This window comes from Amblyomma americanum, chromosome 1 (genome assembly GCF_052857255.1).
Source record: "Amblyomma americanum isolate KBUSLIRL-KWMA chromosome 1, ASM5285725v1, whole genome shotgun sequence".
NCBI lineage: Eukaryota > Metazoa > Arthropoda > Arachnida > Ixodida > Ixodidae > Amblyomma > Amblyomma americanum.
In genome coordinates this window covers 547,628,405-547,650,267 of record NC_135497.1, presented here as the reverse complement: position 1 = coordinate 547,650,267, position 21,863 = coordinate 547,628,405, and the positions used below count along the sequence as shown (strand labels likewise).

The window sequence follows — 21,863 nt, the reverse complement described above, 5'->3', positions numbered from 1 at the left end:
TAAGATGAGGTCGCGCGAACAGTTATTCAGAACAAGACAGCAGACGACAAATGTGGACTCCCGGATTTGAACTCGGGCGGTGCACATGCCGAGAGGTGCAATCAAATGACCGCCCGCAGTGCGAACGTGTGTGCCAGCCCATGGCGTGAGAACCTTTTTGAGGACGGCGGCGAGCTGGCTGCTTAAAATCGAATAATCAGCACCAGTATCTAATAACGCTCGAACGTGGCGACCATCCAGCATCACAGGTATGTCTAAGGAAAGCCGCTCACGAGATGCAGGCTCCGGAGAGGATGATCGGGCACAGGCGTCGTTGTCTGCAGGCTGTGCCACCGGTAGTTCGTCGGCGTGGCGTGTGCTTTCTAATGGGGTCAGTGCGTCGGAAGTATCGGAGAATGCGGGCGTCTGAATCGGTGAGGCGCCGTCATGTGTCAGTGTCGATGTGTCGAAGCGAACGGGTACTGCGGACCTCGGAACCGTCGAAGCGTCGTTATGTCGAGGGAGTGTCGCTGTGTCGGAGTGAATGGTGACCGCGGACTTCGGAACCCGCGAGGCGTCGGCATGTCGTGCCCGCGGCGATGGGGGGTCCCCCTCAGAACGACGTCCAGCGAGCCCACCCCCTAAGGTCGCTGGTTGCAGTTTTCCCGCCGTGGGCTGGGCGACCGGCCTTGCGCCGCTCGGGAAAAACTCGCGGTAGAAGGTGAAGGACGACTCCCGGGCGATGGGGATCGAGCCCGCTGGCGACGAGACTGTTGCCAACGTTGGTCTTCAAGAAAATCCGCGACGGCCCTGGGTCGTTCGCCATAGCGGGGTCGAGGAGAATCGGGGGGAAACCCTTCGAGGCCCAGACGGCGGTAGGGGCAGTGCCGATACAGGTGACCTGGTTCCCCGCAGTGAAAGCATAGGGGGCGTCTGTCGGATGTGCGCCACACGTCGGCTTTGCGCGCGGACGGTCGGGGAGCTTCCACGTACTGCAGCACGGGTGCAGGCGGCCCCGGCACTTCAGCAGGAGCCGGAACGAAGGACGCCGGTGCTGGAGCAGGGGACTGCAGGGCTTCGGCGTAGGTGAGACGACGGTCAGGCGCGAAAGGAGGAGGGGATGGACGAGCCTCACCGGCAGGTAAGGACGGCCGGAGCACTTGCTGCACCTCCTCGCGGACAAAGGTCGCCATGGAGCTTTGAGCTGTGGTAGGGGCCCCGTACAGCTGCCGGATTTCTTCGTGCACAATCGACCGTATGAGATCGCGTATCCGGGAGGCATCGGTGCCGTGGAACGGTAACTCGCTGGAAACGGAGGCGGCGGATACGGGTCGATCGTACGCGGATGCTCTTTGCTGAAGCACCCTCTCGATCGTGGAAGACTCAGTGAGGAACTCGGCGACAGTCTTCGGAGGGCTGCGGACAAGGCCGGCAAAAAGTTGCTCCTTGACGCCACGCATGAGATGGCGCAGTTTTTTGTCCTCGGGCATTGCAGGGTCCGCGCGTCTGAAAAGGCGCGTCATGTCCTCGACATACGCTGCAACATTTTCATTGGGCAGCTGAACGCGAGATTGCAGAGCGCGTTCTGCCCGTTCGCGACGATCCGAGCTGCCGTATGTGTCTAGGAGCCGACGCCGGAACTCACTCCAAGAGACCAGCTGATCTTCGCGGTTCTCGAACCAAATCCGAGCGCCGTCCTCCAGGCTAAAGTAGACGTTCCGGAGCTGGGCGGCGTCATCCCACTGGTTGAATGCGGCAACGCGCTCGTAGTGCTGCAACCAGTCTTCCACGTCTTCAAAGATGTCGCCGTGGAAGGACTTCGGGATGCGGGGGTTCTGGAGCGTGAAGTAGGGTGTCGACGCCCCAGGCATTGGGATGCTCAAGGCAGGTTGCTCCGTGGACATACCGGATGGAACAGGCTCGGGGGGTAAGCCTCGAATCCGGCGGCGAGTACGGTGAACAGGCGTCGTGACGGGAATTGGACTGGAGCTCCGACTAACGGTTGGGGTACGGGACATGAGATCGATCCGACCTCCACCAGATTTGTCACGGTGTTGGTGACAAGAGAGGACCTGTTAGAAGGCAGGGCTCGGCAGCACGTCCTTCAGTTGGCGAGACGGCGAACTTCAACGTCTTTCAAAACGAGAGCACCACGAGCGTCGTCTTCTTTCCGAGCGCCACGAACGCCACCTGGCAATATGTACACATTAGTTTTTTTTTCCAGACATGACCTGTGATCAGATGGCGCATAGCGCGCGCGGCGTGGATTTTCAGTCCCGCGCGTACCGTCACAGTTGCCTTGCGCCACAGAAAGCAGGTCAATAAATCAATCAATTAAATAAATGAATGTTTCATTTTCCAGCAAATCGTATAGGAAGGTGTACTGGCCAATCTGAGCACATAGTCCTGTTAGAAGACCAGGCCGGCAGCCAGTGTTACATCTTATGCCAGGATATAGAGCATTCTGCATTCATAATAATCATAGAAAAAAAAATCATAATCTAAAAAAAATAAACAGAAAAATAATAAAGCTGACATTCAAATCATGCAATCAAATATACACAAAAGAAAACAATTGACCTCCAATTTCCCCACTCCGGAAAAAAAAGTTTCACATACAAGACAAAGTTCAACACCATTTTCTTGCATCTCTCAGCATTTAGCTCATGATTTTAAAATTTAATCCATGCAGTGTTTCATTGAGTTCATGAAATATCGCAGTACATAATTTCTCGCTCTTTCCGTAATTCATAACGACTTGCGGTTTAAGATATTTCTGTTTTCGGCAAAATACGTCTTTTTACACCTAATACTTGAAAAGTGTTTGAATAATAGTTGGGGGTCAACACAGTATACTTAAAGAGCTCATGCTCGGGAAGTATTCCTAACATGCGCTTTTTCTCCTGAGTCAGGGACGCCGGAAGTATATTTTCAGGGGGGGGGGGGGGGGTGGGGGGGGGGGCTCGAACAAGTTTCTTTTTACTTTTGTTGTTTATGTACCTAGGATTTTTCAGATAATACAATCCAAGTTTGGCTCGAGAGAGAACAATTAACTGCGTGAAAAAAATTGATCTTCTTATGCAGTGTTTCTTTGATCGCTAGATGGTGCATATTATACAAGCATTAACAAGAAAAAATTACAAAATGAATTTTCAGAGCGCACAAATATGCCTAACAGAGGTTAGGCAGGAAATGCAAGGAAACGGACTTTGCTTCCATCACGGTAGGAGTGGGCTACCTCATACAGGGACTCAGCTCATACTTAACTTAGAATTTTCTACTGAACAAATTAGACTGACCCCGCACCGTTCTTTCTGTATAGGCATTTAAATACCTTGGCTGCCCACCTGTTATCGTCCAATTTCCCCAGGCGTTCTTCGTATAGTACTTTACCCTGAGCTTCCCGTGCTTCGAACGTTGACGGGTCTCTGATTTACTTCTAATCGCGACTGAACCTCAGCCCTTAAGCATAGAACCGCATTCCCGAAAGTAAGCCCCGGCACCATTATTCCTTTCCAAGTACCTCTCAGTACTTCATACCTGTTGTGCCCTCACAACGCCCTATGTTTCATTATCCCGGCATCTATTCGCCCTTTTGCTATGAGAGTGTGTTCGTGCTTTTCCATGTATATATGCCCTTCGTTTACCCATACCCCGAGATATTTTTATTCGGCCACTCGGGGTATTTCATGGCCTTGTATTGTAAGCTCCTGATCAGTTGTACCGTTGAAAATAATCCCACCTGACTTAGTTGCGCTAAAACTGGAACCTAGACTGTCTCCTTCGTCTCCACAGCAATTCACCAAAGTTTGCGAATCTTCCTGGCTATCTGCTATCAGTGCAATATCGTCCGCATGCATTAAACCCGGCAGTCGTTGCTCAACAACCTTTCCCCCTAATCTGTACGTCAGATCATAACCTAGATTGTTTCCTTGTAGACTTCTTTCCCTACTTATCATATAAAGCATGAACAGCAGCTGTGACAGAGGACAACCTTGCCTTAATCCTTTGTGCACCTCGACAGTTGTTGTACTTTTAATTCCTTCCCATGTTATTTGAACTTCATTTTCTCGATATATTTCTTGTAGGAAATCAATTACCTCATGACCGACGCCTTCACCTTTTAATATGTTCCACAGGAGTTCGCTGTTCACGTTGTCGTGTGCACCGCTTATGTCCAGGAAGGCTAAATACAGAGGTCTGTTTTTCGCCTTAGCTAGTTCTATACACTGGGTAAGAGAGAACAGGCTATTATCTAAGCGCCTACCACTTCTGAACCCGTTCTGAAGTTCTCCGAGTATTCTGTTACTTTTTATCCATGACTGCATTTTCATTTTCATCGCCTGCATCGCCAGCCTGTATATAACTGATGTCATCAAATCAGTCGGAAGGATTTCGTGTTCGTCATATCGCTTTTCCCTTTGTAAATCAAATTCATTTTACTCTGTTTCCAGCTGTGCGGAATTTGCTTATTTGTTATGACTGCCTCCCATACTTTTACCAGCGTTTCCTTGCCTCTTTGCCCAAGTTCATTAATTAGCTTGATTGGAATTTCGTCTATCCCTGCGGGCGTACATCTTGGAATATTTTCTTCCGCTTTTTTCAGTTAACATTGGTCAGTTCTACGCTATTTTCTATTGTGCTGTCCTGTGTGGCTCCCTTATTTGGCGTGAGTACTCTATCGTTTTTTTTAAATGACTCAGCTATGACTGATGAAATATAGTTTACAGCGTCATCTCCCTCTAAACATTTTCCTTCGTCATTGTGAATCTGTTCCTGTGCTTTCTGTGATTCGCTTTTCCCAGGCAACTTATATGGTTCCGGAATTTTCTTGGCCCCCCTTTAGTTGCATCGCGAACTTCAGCCAGCCAGCGATCAGAGAATTGCTTTATTTTTGCCTGGACGAGGACCTGCACTTGCTGTTTCTTTTGTCGATAAGATCCCCATTTTCGGCCTATTTCCTCTTCAGATAACTGCGCCCCCTTTGCTTCGCTGTGTTCCCGTGATGCCAACCATCGTTGTTCGATGGCCTCCCTAATTTCCTTATTCCACCAACTTCGTGGCTTCCTCTTTCCCCTTCAGCGGTTTACGCCTTTTAATTTTTTTATTTTTGCACTAACGAGTATTTCTGACTATAATCCCACTTTTCCATAGGGCGTTTCTCTATTGCTTCCTCTATGCCGGCCGCTATTAGCGCTATTTGTTCGTCATTTAATTTTGCGTACTCTTTTTGACTTCCCTGCATTTCTCATTTTAGCAGGGCTGCCAACTGTAGACTAATACGCTTATGATCACTTCCGCGGCTGTACTTCCCCTCTTCGTCTATTTCCATGATTGCGAGCTTGCTATACATCCCCTGCGAGATTAAGCAGTAGTCAATGGTCGTTTGCCTATTACGGGATTCCCATGTGATTTTTCCCTCACACTTAGTTCCTCTATTTACAATAACTAGGTTGTGTCGCTCACAGAAGTCCAGCATCAACTTCCCGTTACAATCTGTGTATCCATCCAGATCCTCGATGCGGCCATTAAAGTCCCCAGCAGAATATTGGCGCCTTCTTCAAGCTGCTTTATATCCTCATTGAGACACTTAACTAGATCCTTGTTCTCTTGCCTGCATTTGTCCCCTCTCCCTAAATAAACCACTCCTGGCCATGTACTTCTACCGGCAATTGTACCTGATACCCAGACATGTTCGTTGCAAGTTGACTTTATTGTTTGCCAATTTGTTTCTTGATGTATCAGCATTCCTACTCCTCCTCCCTTCCTCTCCGTTGTTGTTCTATTGCTCCTTTCCCAGACGTAGCCATCAATCAATGGTGGGTCTTCTAGTTTCCTGAGATGTGTCTCGCATAGGCAAAAAGCACCCTTCATAAATCTTGTGGACCGCGTAAATCTGCATCAATGCCATTTGCTAATGTTGCAGTATTAAAAGAATATTGTTGCATTTCACTGCTTTTCCTTAACTTATGATTTTTCTCGTTTTCAGTGCAGATGATGGCAAAGATTTCCTCCTACCCGAACGTGGATGGCTTGCATGAGGGTATGGTGAGGAACAACCCCAATTAATTCAACACAGGAGGGGTCGTGAACATTCTCTTCGACAATTCGAAAACATTCCAGGTAGGTGTGCATTCAGAATTACAGCTTGTCAGGTGGTTGTTACTGCATTGTGAGGAAAAATACGGCATAAAAAGAAGCTGGGACCATGGAATTCTGAAAATTTTTAAGTGTATGATTGGCGCCGCAAAATTAAAGAGCACTACAGAATGTTACTGCACTACACTAATTTTCCCATTCCTTTTTGGTATCTCATACACTTGATTTTTTGCATTCTGCAATGGACTCCTCGTTTGCTCACCTGCCACACTAATGCCATCACAGCAATTAAGTAGTACTGGCTGCCATGACTGTGAAGTCTAAAAAAAGGTAGTTGCAGTTACTAACTTTCAGGGTAGCAACTGCTTGTCACATATGTTACACCTAGGTAGTAACTGTAGGTAGTAACTGCAACATAGTAATGGTTACTAGGTAGCAACAGGAACTACCCTTACTAGCATTTACTACCTCTGAAGGTAGTAGCAGCGACTATACATTAATTTAATTTAATACCTTCGCAGGTAGAGACAGCAACTGCCATTGACAACGTTTACCTCTAGATAGCAGTCAAAGCAACCTCTAATCTGAATGCTGGGTAAGACGCAGGCACTGCCTCATCGCTGCAATACTTTGCTTTGCAAAAATATGACTCCACAGCTAGAAGCAGAGCCCTTATATGGCTTTAACAAAACCAAAAGTAATGCAAAAATTACACTCGAACTAGCCCATTACTAACGCGTAGGTGAGCGCCGCACATGTGACCAGGAGCGCGAGGAGTGGGAGCACACCACTGGCGCACGTGCATGTGGCAGCAATTATTGTACACTGCTGCTGGTGGCGTCATACGACTTCGCACTGCATACTATACCATACGCCTCTTAAGTTGCAGGCTAGCTCTTGACAGAGATTCGAACCGTCAACATATATACCTCAAATTTTATATTCGCCGACTTTCGTTCCGGATGGTGTCATAAGAGTAGCAGCCGCATTTACTACCTCTGCTTTCGATGAGGTGGTAACGAGGTAGTACAAAAGTAGTAACAGCCGTACTTACTTCACTTTACTACCTTTTTTTTCATCGAGGTCGTAAGAGGGTGGTACAAAGGTAGCAGCTGTTAAAAAAAGTAGTAACAGCAGCCGTTACCACCTTTTACTACATTTTTTTCTAGGAGTGTGTGGCTATGCCAGTTGCTCTAGTACCAATCAATTTCATCGAATTAGAGTTGTGCCTTTCAGTGCGGTTCAAACGAAATTCTGAAAGTACCTGCATTTCAGAGCATGTGTTTGAAAGGCCAATATGAATGCAGTACATTGGCATTGTTAAACCCTGCTGGAGACGCGTCTTTTTACCCCTCGTTGACCCCGCGAAAGAAAGGATGTCTCTGGGAACCTACCTGCGGAAAGGATGTCTCTGGGAACCTACCCGGGTTCGAGTGAGCCCCTGCACCACGAAAACTGGTGACCAGCGGTGAGATCGGAACCTAAAAGCGGCAACAACGGTCAGCCAGCGAGAGAGCAGCTGTCTCAGGACATGATCACATGTGTGGGTGAGTGCTTGGCTTTCCTCTGATGTGGACCAGAGTCTAAAAGAGGGTTAAAATTTAGAACTGGTAGAGACCTGTGCTTAAATCATCGAGTGTTGGTTTTTTTGCATAGTTTTTTTGGAAATGGCCTAGACTCAGAGCTATAGTGGACCTAAAGATGGTCCAGAAGCCGGACCTGTTGCTGTTGTATGAGGAATTGGGGATCGATACAAAAGAGTTTGGCACGAAAACCCATGATTATTCAGGCTATCACTGATTTGGGGGCAGACGATGAGGAGCTCAGTGAGGCGTGGAACATCATAGAACAAAAAAGGAAGAGCAGCTCATACGGCAGAATAGGCGAGAGCGTGAAAGAGAGAATGAAGCAAAAAAAAAAACGAACGGGCAATAGAGCTCCGTAAGTAAAAAAGTGGAGTTGAGCAAGAGGTTGTGCAATTGTCCCCAGCAAGCGGTACCTCTTCTCAACGAGGAGGCAGAGTTCAAGATGTCTAGGAACATGCAGCCATATGTGGTGTCAGGGGATATCTGTCTGTATCTAGCAAATTTTGAACGAACGTGCGACAAACTGTCCTTCAGTTGATAGACTTGGTATCAAAAGGCTACTGACTGTTCTGCCCTGCGAGGCATCGGAGGTTATCGCGCGGCTCAGCAAGGAGGGCGCTGACAATACTAGGAGGTCAAGGCTTGCCTTCTAGGAAAGTAGACTTAGCGCCGAAGCGTTCACGCAGTGATTTCGGGGAGCTAAGAAGTCGAGGGACAAGAGCCATCTCGATTTTTTTGTACAAGCTGCAAGTTAACTTGGTTGAATGGTTTAAGGGCACCGGGTCCTATAGTGACCGAGACGCTCTAGTGGAGAGGATTTTGTTGGAGCAGTTTTACAACTTCCTCCCTGAAGATGAAAGAAATTGTCTACAGGACCGGGACGATGTAACGTCTGCGACAAAAGCTGCCGAACTCATTGAGGAGTACGCTTCGCGCCAGCAGTTTAACAAGACTAGAGCTGATAGGCCCCGTATTTTCGGGATAAGTGCGAATTACCGTCACGAGAGGCACTTTGGGAACTCTACAGTCGAGAAAGACGAAAGAAGTTTTTTTCCGATAAACCTCAAAGAAAGGAAGACAATGAGAATGGTGCAAAAGTGGCCAAAACGCAGAAAGAAAAAGTCGCGTTTGATGCTGGGAGGCCGCTCACTTGCTACAGATGCAATGAGCTGGGTCACATAGCAGTGAACTGTAAAACAGAAAAGGTTGCGCTCCCGTATGTCAGTAACTGCGATGAAAACATGAAGCTGTTGCAACCTCACACGCATAGCCTGGTAGTGAACGGGAAGCAATTCAGCTGCAATGATGGATGTTGTCCATGTGTCGTATGTGTCACCAACCGATTTTACAGGCCAATGTGTATGGATCTGACAGGTAGTGGAAGTACAAAGCGTGTGATTGCCTATCGCGACAGTGGTAATTGAGGGCCCTTTCGGTACGCTTACAACCGAAGCCGCAGTTTCAGGAAAACTACCTAAATTCTACAAGGATATTCGTGGAGTGGAGCGAGACCAATTAGTCGTTCGCCAGAAGTACCGACAGGACTTACTACGACTTTCCCATGACAATTCGTAATCATGCCACCTGGGAATCAGGAAAACAAAGCAGAGGTTTTACAGGAATACTATTGGTCTGGATGTTTGGGAAAACCGCAGCGGTGGCCAAGTGGTTGAGCATCCGCCTCGTATGCGGGAGGTGCGGGGTTCGATCCCCAGTGCCGCCGGGTACCCACCGGTGATACAATGGGTACAAGCTTTCCCCTGGTCTGGTGCTCGGCTTATTTAGGGTGAAATGCTTGGGAAATGGGTCTCTGACCCCACTTTGAGAAAAAGAAAAAATACCTTGTGACATGGCGCTCTTTGGCCATAGCTGCCCTTGCGCCATAAAAATCCATAATCATCATCATGTTTGGAGGCCATGGAGCGTTTTGTAAGGTCGTGCAACACATGTCAGGGGGTCGGAAAGGCGCGAGATAAGTGGAAAGCGCCGATGGTTTTAGTACCGATCATTACTAAGCCATTTCACCGTTGGTGATATAGTTGGGCTACTTCCCCTGACAGAGTCAAGGTGTCGTTATATCTTCACCATGCCTGCCACAAAGTTTCCAGCGGCTGTTGCGCTGCGCGAGGTGACATCACAGAGTGTTGTGAATTCACTTATCAGTCTTTGCCCGAGTTGGGTTTTCTAAGATCCAAAGTGATCAGGGTAGTGTATTCACTAGTGTCATCGCCACCTCATTTCTAGAGCGGTGCGGCATTAAAAAATGCACAGCTCAATCCATCATCCGCAGAGCAACAGCGTAGAAAGGTGGCATTTTGTTCTAAAGCGCGTGCTCAGGAGATTGTGCTATGAAAACGAGCGCGACTGGGACGCATGCCTACCTGCGGTACTTTTCGCTTTGCGGTCAGTGCCGCATGAATTCACTGGATTTAGCTCCGCCGAGTTGGTGTAAGGAAGGTCACTGCACTCACCTCTACGAATGGTACGCGAAGCCTGGGAAGGGCGCGGAGAGGACCCGACAATAGTAGAGTTCGTGTTGACTCTGCTGGATCGTCTACATAACACTAAAGATCGTCTACATAACACGTGGAGGCCAGCATGAGGTCAACCCAGGCTCGTTCTAAGGTCTACTATGACCGGAGAGCCCGCCAGGGGACGTTTTGTATCGGTGAAAAGGTAATGTTGCTGAGAGCTTCAAGGGAGAATAGGATCGAAGTACAGTGGGAAGGGCCTGCTGAAGTAACTGCCAAGCTCTCTTAACACCAACTACGTGGTTAAAACCTGGGGAAAGCCTAAAGAAGTACTCATTTACCATTGCAACCTAATGAAGCCTTAAGTGCAGAGAGACGCCGCGATAAATCTAATGCTGAACCTTCTTGAGGAAATGGAAGGCAACCTTATCTGTCTAAGCGAAGAGGAAAGCAGCACGCAGTAACTCCTCACAAGGACTGAGCGGAGAGAACTAAAAGAATCTCGGTTTTCTGATCTCGGCGAACTGATAGCAGAGTTTGATGACTGCTTCGTAGACAGACCAGCTAGAACTGATATGATTCTGCATGATATGGAACTAACTTTCGAGGAGCCAGTGTGTTCAAGGTGCTATCGACTCTCTCCAGGGCAGAGAGATATCTTTGATAGGGAGGTAAAATGCATGACGGAATTAGGAGTAATCAAGCACTCCGAAAGCGAACAAGCATCGCCTATGATCTTGGTGGAAGCTCCGGGTAAAGAGCCAAGTAGTAGATTACCGGAAGTTAAATGCTGTCACCAAGGATCAAGTGTATCCTATCCCCAATTTCGAGGAGAGAGCGGAGCAGGTCAGTAGAGCAGCCTATGTAACTACACTAGACCTTTCTCGAGGGTACTGAGAAGTACCGCTCACTAAGCACGCCAGTAGATATGCAGCTTTCGTTACTCCAACGGGAAGCTATCAACCAAAAATGATGAGCTTCGGGCTCAGAAATGCTCCATTTTGTTTTTCCGGCCTAATAGAGAGGGTTTGAAAACGTCTGTGGAGTTCGCTGACCGTTCCGCGAACTCGTTGGTCTTGTGTTCGCAAGGAAGGCCGCTCCAGTGGGGTCGGAAGTCCCCAACAAAGGGGCCCGTCCCGTCCCTGCCTCCCCTTCGTGCGGCGGACGTCCTCGTTTACGCCGCGCCGTCACGGGGATGACCCGCCGGGAAAAACGCTAAGCAAGTACAGCTGTCGACATGTGGTTGTTAAGGGGCTGACGAGGTTTTGGGGGCGCACGAGATACGGCTGAGTGTTAGCCGAATGACCGGCGTAACGACTGTGTTCGTCTGGTGCGGTGTATTCAGTAAACACTTAAGCCGAGTGACCGGAAACCCACTATTCCCGTAACGACTGTGTTCGTCTCGTGCGGTGTATTCAGTAAACACTTTAGGGATCGTTTTGTCGCGTGTGCGAAAGAAAGTGGTAACGGCTGGGCCGTGGGTGCCATGGGAGAGGGCGGTCGCGTTTGTGCTGTTTGTCTATTTGATTGCAACCTCTCCTTTCCCAAATGTTTAATCAGCACTCTTTCCCCAATCTGTGATTAGTTGGCGGAAATCCTTATTTTCCTTTCCCTGACCACTGATTGGCGAGATGGGTCGTTTGTTATCTTATTGATTGCTGTCCCCGCTAAGGGCGGAGACAGAGGGTTTAAAACCAAGCGCTCTGGGTTGAGCGGGGGCTGAATTCGTCTGATCCACGATTTAGTCATGTAAATAGTTTTCTCCTTGCTTTGTTTCTTCTCGTTTTTTTTACCTATGTTGTAAATAAATAGTTAACCTTCTCCTTTCCTTGAGTAATGTGAATGTTTGCGAGTAGAACCACCGGGTCATCAAGAAACCCCGATTTCATCATCAAGTAGTTTCCTCTCATCGCCACCGGATGGGGGAAACTCAACTGGCGCAGTCGACAGGATCGCAACTGGCGCAGTCGACACAGGATCGCAACTTCTTTCTACTCAAGGCATTGGACGGAAGGTGAGAAGAACAAGTCGGTGGACAAGCTGTTTGTCCTAAAGGAGAAAACGTGAAGCTGCGTCGCGAGACTGACGTCGAAAGCTTCAGGATCAAGGGTCGAGTTCTAGAGGACGTCGGAGGCTCAAGTCAGCTAGGAGCTGAAGGAGCCGGGCAACAACAAGCCATCGAGGGTTCGAGTCAGCGAGCTGCTGAAAAGAACCAGGCGTCCACATCGAACGGGTTCGAGTCAGCGAGCTGCTGAAAAGTAACCAGGCGACCAAGTCAAGCCAGTCACACGAGGCAGAAGTCAGCGAGCTGCTGAAAAGAACCAGGCGTCCACATCGAACGGGTTCGAGTCAGCGAGCTGCTGAAAAGTAACCAGGCGACCAAGTCAGGCCAGTCAAACGAGGCAGAAGTAAGCGAGCTGCTGTGAGATCCAGAGCTCAAGTCGTCCACATCGAGGAGCCTGTCGTCATCACTGAGGACGACGAGATCACCGGGGCAGAGAGCAACCAGTAAGGCAGGAGACCTTTCTGCTTTCTCCGAATTCACCATGTCGGTGTAGTGTTTAGTGCTAGAAACGATAGCACGGAAAACGGAGATGGCTGCCGTACGGTATGATCAGGAGGGCAGGATGCGACGTGTTGAGCAGGAGGAGGCTGAACAGCTGAGTGAAATTGAAAATTTGAAACTCCAAATTGAACTAGAAAAGGAAAAACTTGCACAGATGCAATTGAAGTTAAGGCAGGGGGCAAAAGTCGATAGCGAGGTCTTATTCGCAGCAGTTCAATGTTTTAACTGCATGAAATTTGGGCATTCGATGATTGAGTGTCCGAAAAAACAGGAACAAGATATTCCGGCGGTGAGAAGAGAGGTGTGCGAGCTAGTATCTCATGTGGAGATACCGGCGCCTGATAAACCAAGCTCCCAGTCGGAGATGGCTGCTGATAAGGTCAGTCAACCAGCTAGGGTTGACGATCTGGCATGCCGCAACTTGGAATCCGAAGGTCAAAATTCTGAAACCTGTGTGGATTCAGGGACTGAAATAAAATTAACAGGAGACCAAATTCAGTTACTTTCTAAGGGTGAGTGCTCTGAAGAAACGAAACAGGAAGATGCGGTTCTCCAGGTAGCGGACGCTGATCTGTCGTGTGTGCCGATGACTACAGCTTTGAAAGCTGAAGCGGTTAGACAGCAGGGCCTAATCTTGTGTGTCGCACCAGAAGAGATAGGCATAGGAGCGTTAGTCACTCCTGTGACGAACATGTTGTCAGAGCAACCCAATATAGACCAGACCCAGGAGACACATGACTGTATTGCTCGCGAACAAGAGCTCAGCATCGTACCCCAGCCAGTGTGCGCTAACTCTGACGCAGCATTAAGGGTCGAGGACGGGGAGAAGGCGGATCTGATAGTGAGAACGCTCTTCGCTGTAGATAGTAATCCAGCTGCCAAAGATGAGTTGTCTTGCCAGTTGGTGCTGACACTGTGCGCGCTGACAGATCTAGCTGAAGGTGTAGGGCAGCTAGTAACATCGGAAACACACTCGGTACTAGAGCAGCCAGAAAGGAACCAGCCAGATGAAGAACATCAGAGCTCAGATTTCGATGAGCATTTCAGAATCTCGCACGAATCTGTTCGAGACAGACTCGAGGCTTCAGTGGAGTGTCAGGCAGGTCCCGAAGCTGCAAATGTTTCTGCATCAGATTGGGAGCTAACAGGGACAGCTGCAAAGAATTTCGCAGCGGATAGGACACTGGTGGATGTAGGCAATGCCTCCATTCCTGTAGGTTTCCACATGGAGCCACCTGCCCCATCATCAGAAGTGTGCAAGCTCGGCGGCGAAGGTGATCGTAAAACGATAATGTGTGAGGGCAGGCTCTTCTCTGAGGAGAACATCGGCCGCCAACGCTGTAAACAGCTAGCACTGCCTGAAACACGATGTCAAACTGCAGGCCAAATTGCCGATGACAGGCCTAACCCGACGGTAAAACTAAAGGTAAGGGTGTATGCAGACGCGATGGCAGCAGCAACCTTCTTAGCCCGCGGGGAGCCGGTGAGCTCTACTGATCCGATAGCGGCGGCAGCCTTTGCAACCGGCGCTGTGCCGGACAATTTGAAATATTGGTCCACTCTTGTTGACAAAGCTAAAAATAAACATGAACTTCTTTTTCGAGATGTAGGCGGCTAGAGTAATTTCTGCCAATTTGGTGCACCGATCTGACATGGTGGATTATGGAATGTGCAGATTGGTGTCCTAACCTTGTGTGCACGGAACGAATTGAGGCTGTGTATGTGTGTGCGCAGTGCTGCTTGGAACCTTGTGGCCGGACTTTAATGTCACACTGACAGCAAGTGTTGCGTGACATTCTTGGTTGGGAGGTGTGGAGTTCGCTGACCGTTCCGCGAACTTGTTGGTCTTGTGTTCGCAAGGAAGGCCGCTCCAGTGGGGTCGGAAGTCCCCAACAAAGGGGCCCGTCCCGTCCCTGCCTCCCCTTCGTGCGGCGGACGTCCTCGTTTACGCCGCGCCGTCACGGGGATGACCCGCCGGGAAAAACGCTAACCAAGTACAGCTGTCGACATGTGGTTGTTAAGGGGCTGACGAGGTTTCGGGGGCGCACGAGATACGGCTGAGTGTTAGCCGAATGACCGGCGTAACGACTGTGTTCGTCTCGTGCGGTGTATTCAGTAAACACTTTAGCCGAGTGACCGGAAACCCACTTTCCCGTAACGACTGTGTTCGTCTCGTGCGGTGTATTCAGTAAACACTTTAGGGATCGTTTTGTCGCGTGTGCGAAAGAAAGTGGTAACGGCTGGGCCGTGGGTGCCGTGGGAGAGGGCGGTCGCGTTTGTGCTGTTTGTCTATTTGATTGCAACCTGTCCTTTCCCAAATGTTTAATCAGCACTCTTTCCCCAATCTGTGATTAGTTGGCGGAAATCCTTATTTTCCTTTCCCTGACCACTGATTGGCGAGATGGGTCGTTATCTTATTGGTTGCTGTCCCCGCTAAGGGCGGAGACAGAGGGTTTAAAACCAAGCGCTCTGGGTTGAGCGGGGGCTGAATTCGTCTGATCCACGATTTAGTCATGTAAATAGTTTTCTCCTTGCTTTGCTTCTTCTCGTTTTTTTACCTATGTTGTAAATAAATAGTTAACCTTCTCCTTTCCTCGAGTAATGTGAATGTTTCCGAGTAGAACCACCGGGTCATCAAGAAACCCCGATTTCATCATCAAGTAGTTTCCTCTCATCGCCACCGGATGGGGGAAACTCAACTACGTCTGTGAAGAATTTGCGGTGCCCTACTTCCCCCTCTCTACAGAGACAGACGTTCAGGCATTCTTAGAGCGTACGGTGTATTACAATCGCTATATCCGTGATTATTCCGTTTTGGCAAGTCCCCTGACCGATGCTCTCCGCAGGACAGAGCCAACAAAGGTAGTCTGAGACGAAAAGAAGGAAGCGTCCTTCTTAAACCTGAATGCAGCACTGATTAGCCGCCCGCTTTTGCGAGCTCCTGATTACGAACGAGAATTCACGGTCCAGTGTGATGCGAGTGACCAAGTACTAGGTGCCGTTCTCTGCCAGAGGGATGACGACGGTAACAAACATTCCCTTCTCTACCTGAGCCGAAAACAGCTCTCTAGAGATGGTGTACTGTGTGTTGGAAAGAGTGCACTTGCATTGTTTGGGCTATCCAGAAACTACAATGCTATCTCGGAGGCGCCAAATTCACTGTAGAAACGGGCCATTGTCCCATTTCCTGGCAGCAAACCGCGACATCAGAGAACAACCGCCTTCTCAGGTGGAGCTTGATTCTTCAGCAGTATCATTTCGACATAAAGTGCAAGAGAAAATTGAATGGAAAAGCTTACGCACTTAACCATTCTTTCTAAACGTTCGGGGGTGCTCTTCAGGTATCTAAAATTGCTACTTAAGTTTTTATTTCGTGCGTTTACGTGTGTGAATATGTGTAGTATTATGTTTGGTTTTCTCAGCATAAGTGGGTCCTGAGAGTTTTTAGTGTGGGCTGTCTCCAACGGCTATAGTAACCACATTGTAGTAATCCTTCTTTGAACTGCCTTTCTTAGAGCAGAGCTGACTGCTGGCTTGAGCATGTGGTTGAAGTTTCAGCGAAGCCTCGAAGAATCTGTTCAACGTCAAAGAAGCCAGTGTGATGAGCGACGGAGAAATGTTGGTTCTTCTGAAAGCAATTAAGTCTTCCTTTCGGGGAGCAGCGGTGACGGCTACCCGCAGATCCTCGTCTGGCGGGGGAAGAAGCTGTTACAACTCTGCTGCGGACACGTCATTTGACTTCTCATTGACCCTGTGAAAACAAGGATGTCTCTGGGAACCTACCTGTGGAATGTTCCCACAATTTTAAGGAGGGGGAGATGGCCTTCCCTTTGTCTGGTTCGCCGCGAGACTCCATCGACGATGGACAAGACGATGGAGGGAAGAGGGTACTGTGCCTTGCAGTTATTAGCTGTGACTGACAGGAGCCGACCCATGTGAAGAGGGCCCACCGCAGGAGTGACTGCGGCACCTACACGAATCACATGTTTTCGATAGAGACATGCCGCTCTACTGTGCGAGGTAGCAGTGGACCCCCGAATCCTCCTCGCTGATTCCCACGAGTGCCTCCGCGTGCTATGTGCTGTGTCATTCTTCTAATCTGTACCACGTGTTGTGCCCGCCGCGGTGGCTCAGTGGTTAGGGCGCTCGACTACTGATCCGGAGTTCCCGGGTTCGAATCCGACCGCGGCGGCTGCGTTTTTATGGAGGAAAAACGCTAAGGCGCCCGTGTGCTTTGCGATGTCAGTGCACGTTAAAGATCCCCAGGTGGTCGAAATTAATCCGGAGCCCTCCACTACGGCACCTCTCTCTTCCTTTCTTCTTTCACTCCCTCCTTTATCCCTTCCCTTACGGCGCGGTTCAGGTGTCCAACGATATATGAGACAGATACTGCGCCATTTCCTTTCCCGCCCAAAAACCAATTATTATTATTATTACCACGTGTTGATTTAGCCGCCGACTGATGGAGGGGCGGAACCTTGGGATATTTAACAGGCGACCTGAGTGAGAACGATTGCTCTGGGCCCTGATAACAAGGCTTATTGAGTCGCTCAGCGCTGTTAAATTTTAATATTTGAGTGTTTGCTCTTTCCTAAGTTATGCAAATAATTTTCTTCAAAGTGCCAGTAAACCCGCTGGTTTTTCGTTTTCCAAAAATTCAAGTTTCATATTTCCTCAGCCCGAAGGCTCAGACACGCTACCTGAAGGAGCCCGGGTTTGATTGAGGTCGAGGTTTATTTTCCTTCAAAAATGAAAGGCAACTGCGACAAAGGTGGTAAAGCCCGACGAGGTTGCAGTTCCCCAAAACAGTTTATACAGCAGTGAGCAACACAGAAATAACAAATATTAACATAGTATGATGGTGAACAAAATACATTGCATCAAACGGCAGTATCACCGTAAAAAAATTACTTTTGATACAAAGAGAGTGCACCATAGATCAAATCAAAGGCAGTGTATAAACATGGCATGAGGTCCCTAAAGAAAACACACACAAACAGCAGGACATGAAAATAAGAGAAGCTACGCTAAGTAAAAACAAATTATATTGAGTCAGTGCTGATACGTAACCTTTTGATGTTTTTTAAATGTGTTCTTAGGAAAATCAAACATGACACTTAAAGATGGGCTATTGAGAACGACTGGAATCTGGTAATCGAGCTTTTGTTTGCCGTAATTTGTCCTTGTTTTAGGGACCAAGTTTCTGTGTTGCCGAAGGGGGTATTCAGAAGGAGGGCCGTTAGGAATAATGGAATACAAACAATTACGATAGATGTACTGTAAAAGGCGAAATATGCAAACATGATTTGCTTTAAGTAAATTATGCTTATGGTAGAGTGGTGATGTTGGTAGGTTTTCCGGCCTACCATGGTAACCCTCTATAGCCCTCAATGCCTTCTTTTGGAAAAGCGGTAACTTATGAAAATGGCTTATTGTTGTAGTGCCCCAGACCAGTGCACAATAGGACAGTTTGGAAAAAAATAGTGCGTAGTATATGGATACTTTTACGGAAATGGGCAAGAGATCGCTGATCCGGTAAAGACAGCCAACAGTTTTACTAAGGTCAGCGAGAAGTTCCATGATAAATGTTCATTAAACCAGACACCAAGAAAATTCTGAGTTGTTACCTGTTGCAGGTTTGTGTTGGCGTATGTTAGGTCAAGTGTGCGATGAACAGGGGCATTAACAGGTCTGAAAATTATGTACCTGGCTTTTGACAAGATTAAGCTAAACTTATTCGCTTGCATCCAAGCGTATAATTTTACTAAATAAGTGTTCACGATAGTTTCTAATTCCGGCAGAGTACGTGGACCCGTGATTGAGCCCCTGCCCCACGACAGCATGTAAATATGCAAAAGTATTCCTTCCCACTTTGTAACGTAAGAGCACATCTACTGATGCACATATATTTCATGTAGAAAGCACTTTCATTTTATTTCAACGTATTGTAGACTATAACCCCATACAACTCAAGCAAAAAGCCACAAATCCTCTCAAAGGGTTCCACCCCCCCCCCCCGCGCCAGTGGCATCAACTTATTCTAAAGAACTTGAAGATGATCCCCTTGAAAATACTAGCATTACATTGTAGGGTTCGGCAGATGGAACAGGGTTCACCACTGCCGGCTTTATGACTTCATGGAAACCATGGCTCTATAGTATGTCCACCCAAGCAGGTGTGGCTGCTTTTACCTCTCAGCCCCTTTCTCTCTTTATCTAGGTAAGAATATCAATAGAGTACAGTCAAAAGAAAACGCAAAGGAATTCACAGAAATGTTGGACAATAGACATATGTAAAGCAGAAATAACTGCTCACAGAAACAAACTTGAGGCACCAGTTTGACATCTGTTTGCCATGTTCTTTTTTTTCTGTTTTGTCTGTCACATCGTGAGGTCAAGAATTCTTTTTATTTTGAAGGTGGTGTTTTATAGTATTATGGCATTCTACTTTACAAATATGGCATGGGAGAATGACCTAGATTTTGCAAGGAGAACTCGAGTAATCTTTTAGTGCTTTTGAAGTGTCTAAATTTTTCAAGACCCTGGTGACAGCTTTCACTGCCCTAAATTTGGAAACTAGTACATGACACCAATGCTATCATTTGTAGAAAGTGCAAGTTTTATTTTTTTTCTGTTTTGTTTTTAACAGGAGAAGACATGTCGCTGATGCTTTCAAGAGTGCAAATGCATATACGGGTGCGTACTGCGAGTTCGACAGGAGCTACGAACCAGGAGCCTGCAACTTTTGTTCAATATTCGAATTCCAATTTCTGGATGTTTATGTGACTGAGTTTAAAGTGCATTGTCTGATGGTTTGTAAGTATGCACGAAGTTGGATTTGCTGGTTCACATCAATAAATGTTTGCCGGAGCATACAGTGTAATGTGCCTGACCTTTTTTGAATGCTCTTCGCATGTTCTGGGCATTCATAATGCAACGGAAAAGCCAAGCTATTGTCTGTAGCACATATTACATGCGTGGGTGGTTACAATGTCAACTGATACAATGCAATATATCAAACTGCTTCGCATTGCTACACGAAATATAGTGGATGGTCTAAAATGAATGACACGGCATAAAAGTGAAAAATTCAAAAGGGTGTTAAAGGTGAAGTGTGACTGCTACACCCATTATAAAAGGGTGTAAGTTACGTAAACCACCTTCCACCGCTTCGGGTAAAGAAGGGTGTAGTTGTGAGAAAAGTGCCCTTTATAAGGAGGATTTGCTACCTAAAGCTACCCTTTTCGAAGGGTGTTAGTGATAGAGACTGTAATGCACCCCTAAAAGAGTAACTTCGTTTACAGTGTATGTACCTGATCGTGGTGTTAAATTTCTTTTCTGTAGTTTTCTTCCTGGATCTTCTAGTGGCCATTTTATTGGCATCAGCCTCCATTGTTACACTTTACACTTTGCTTCTACCCACCCCTACGCCCTGAGGCGCAGTGGACCCCCTAAAGAAAGCTACTGCCCGGCCTGCCAGGCGTCACCCAATCTCGGCACCTAGCCTTCCATTAAAGTGGATGCCATCTCGTGTAGCGCCTCCACCAAAGCCTGAGTTGAGTTGAGGTGTTGAATGCTACAGGTGGGGTTAGCCTTGCTTTATCTGCCGGAAATTGCTCCACCGCAGCGTCCCTTCTGTATTAACAATGTCGCATCTACCCCGCTATGCACACAGTCTCTTATAATGGCACGCATTCTCTCCCGCAGTCACCATCTATGCACACAATCAATCCACACAGTCTGCATCACAGTCCACTCCAGAAGTCACCATCTATGCACATATTCAGTCACAGTAGAACATAGGCCATTGTTGTGCCACAATCCATACACACATTCACAGTATAACGTAGTCCACTCCGGAAGACACCATCTACGCACACATTCAATCACAGTAGGCCGTAGTCCGTTCCTGCCGTCACCATTTAGAAACAAGATCCGTGTCCTGCAGAAATGTTAAAAGAAGGCGAGAAGCCTCCCTTCTGCATGTCTGGCTTCCACTCGGGTAGGCAATGTCCTGAACTGTGCTGTGATGGGTTCCTGTCTTCTTGAAGGAAGCGAACATCACGCCTTTCCGCATTGTACTCTGGGCAGTACATAATATAATGTTCGATATCCCCGCACACACCACATAAAGAACAGAGCGGAGACGATGCTCTGTCGGTCTTGAGCATCCATGCAGGAGTGCGAGCAGAGGCCGTGCGAATTCGATGTAGAAGGGTCGCCTTAGATCTTCTCACACATGGCTTGTGGGACGCACTCCACAGGGTACTGAAGTGATCGAGCACCGTTTTCCTGCAGAGAGTTTTTCCATCTTGAGGTACTTTTTTGATGGAATCCTTGAGCGAGCTTTATGGGCGAGACTGTCTGCCACCTCATTACTATTGACTCCTATGTGAGAGGGCACCCATTGGAAATGTAGAGTAAAGCCTCTGCTGGCAGATTCTGCACCAAGCGCAGAGAGCTTATAGACAAGGCGTCAGTAGGGAATCCGCGCTCTAACCTCTGAAGGACAGATGTGGAATCAGGATGACAGCAAGTTGAGCCGGGCAAGATCCTAACTTCTGTAAAGCCGCATCAATAGCAACACTTTCAGCCGTTGTGGAGGATACGACAGCAGTACAGCGTACTGACCACTTACAGTTCAAAGAAGGAATGTAAAAAGCCGCTGCGCTAGCTTGTTTGACCTTGTCCACAGAACCATCCGTGAAAATTTGAAGATGGCAGGCATACTCTGTTTCCAAGTGTTCCAGTACAAGCGAACGCGTTGCTGCCAAATGAGAGCCGCGCTTTGCACTCACACGGGGAATTGTGACCTTACAGTCGAGGGTCGGAAAAGACTAGGGGGTTTCAACCGTTTCCTTTACCTTCGGACATTAATGCCTAAATAACTAAGAGTATTGAGTGCCAAGTAAGCCTTCAACTCATATCTCTTGCAGAGCCGCTGGAGAAGGGATCGCCCAGCTACCGTCTCTCCTAGGTGGTCAAGATGCATTAGTAGTCTCTGAGAAGCGATAAGGCTAAGAGGTTTCGATAGGGACTCATGAAGTACTGCCTTATTCGCAGCCGCCTGGAGAACTCCAATGGCTCTTCTTAGGCCCTTTCTGTGGACAACTTCGAGACGTTGAAGTTGTGATGCCGAGGGGGAAATTAAAGGTAATTGATA

General features: G+C 47.9%; 1 protein-coding gene across 7 annotated transcripts in view; it reads left to right on the top strand.

Annotated features, from left to right (window-relative positions):
* Nucleotides 1–21,572, top strand: part of LOC144116321 (uncharacterized) — a 42,054-nt gene extending 20,482 nt beyond the window's left edge. For 3 of the 7 annotated variants that reach the window (XR_013311840.1, XR_013311842.1, XM_077651063.1), the window contains 3 exons: nt 5,969–6,102; nt 7,454–7,625; nt 19,350–21,572. Coding sequence is in view for 4 of the 7 variants with exons in the window: in XM_077651063.1 (XP_077507189.1) it covers nt 5,969–6,048 (80 nt within the window). In the remaining 3 variants the exon portion in view is untranslated. Of the gene's footprint in view, nt 1–5,968; nt 6,107–6,603; nt 7,626–19,349 lie in introns of all 7 variants that reach the window. The other 4 variants (XR_013311841.1, XM_077651066.1, XM_077651065.1 and 1 more) reach the window with 4 other exon arrangements.
* Nucleotides 21,573–21,863: the final 291 nt, after the last annotated feature.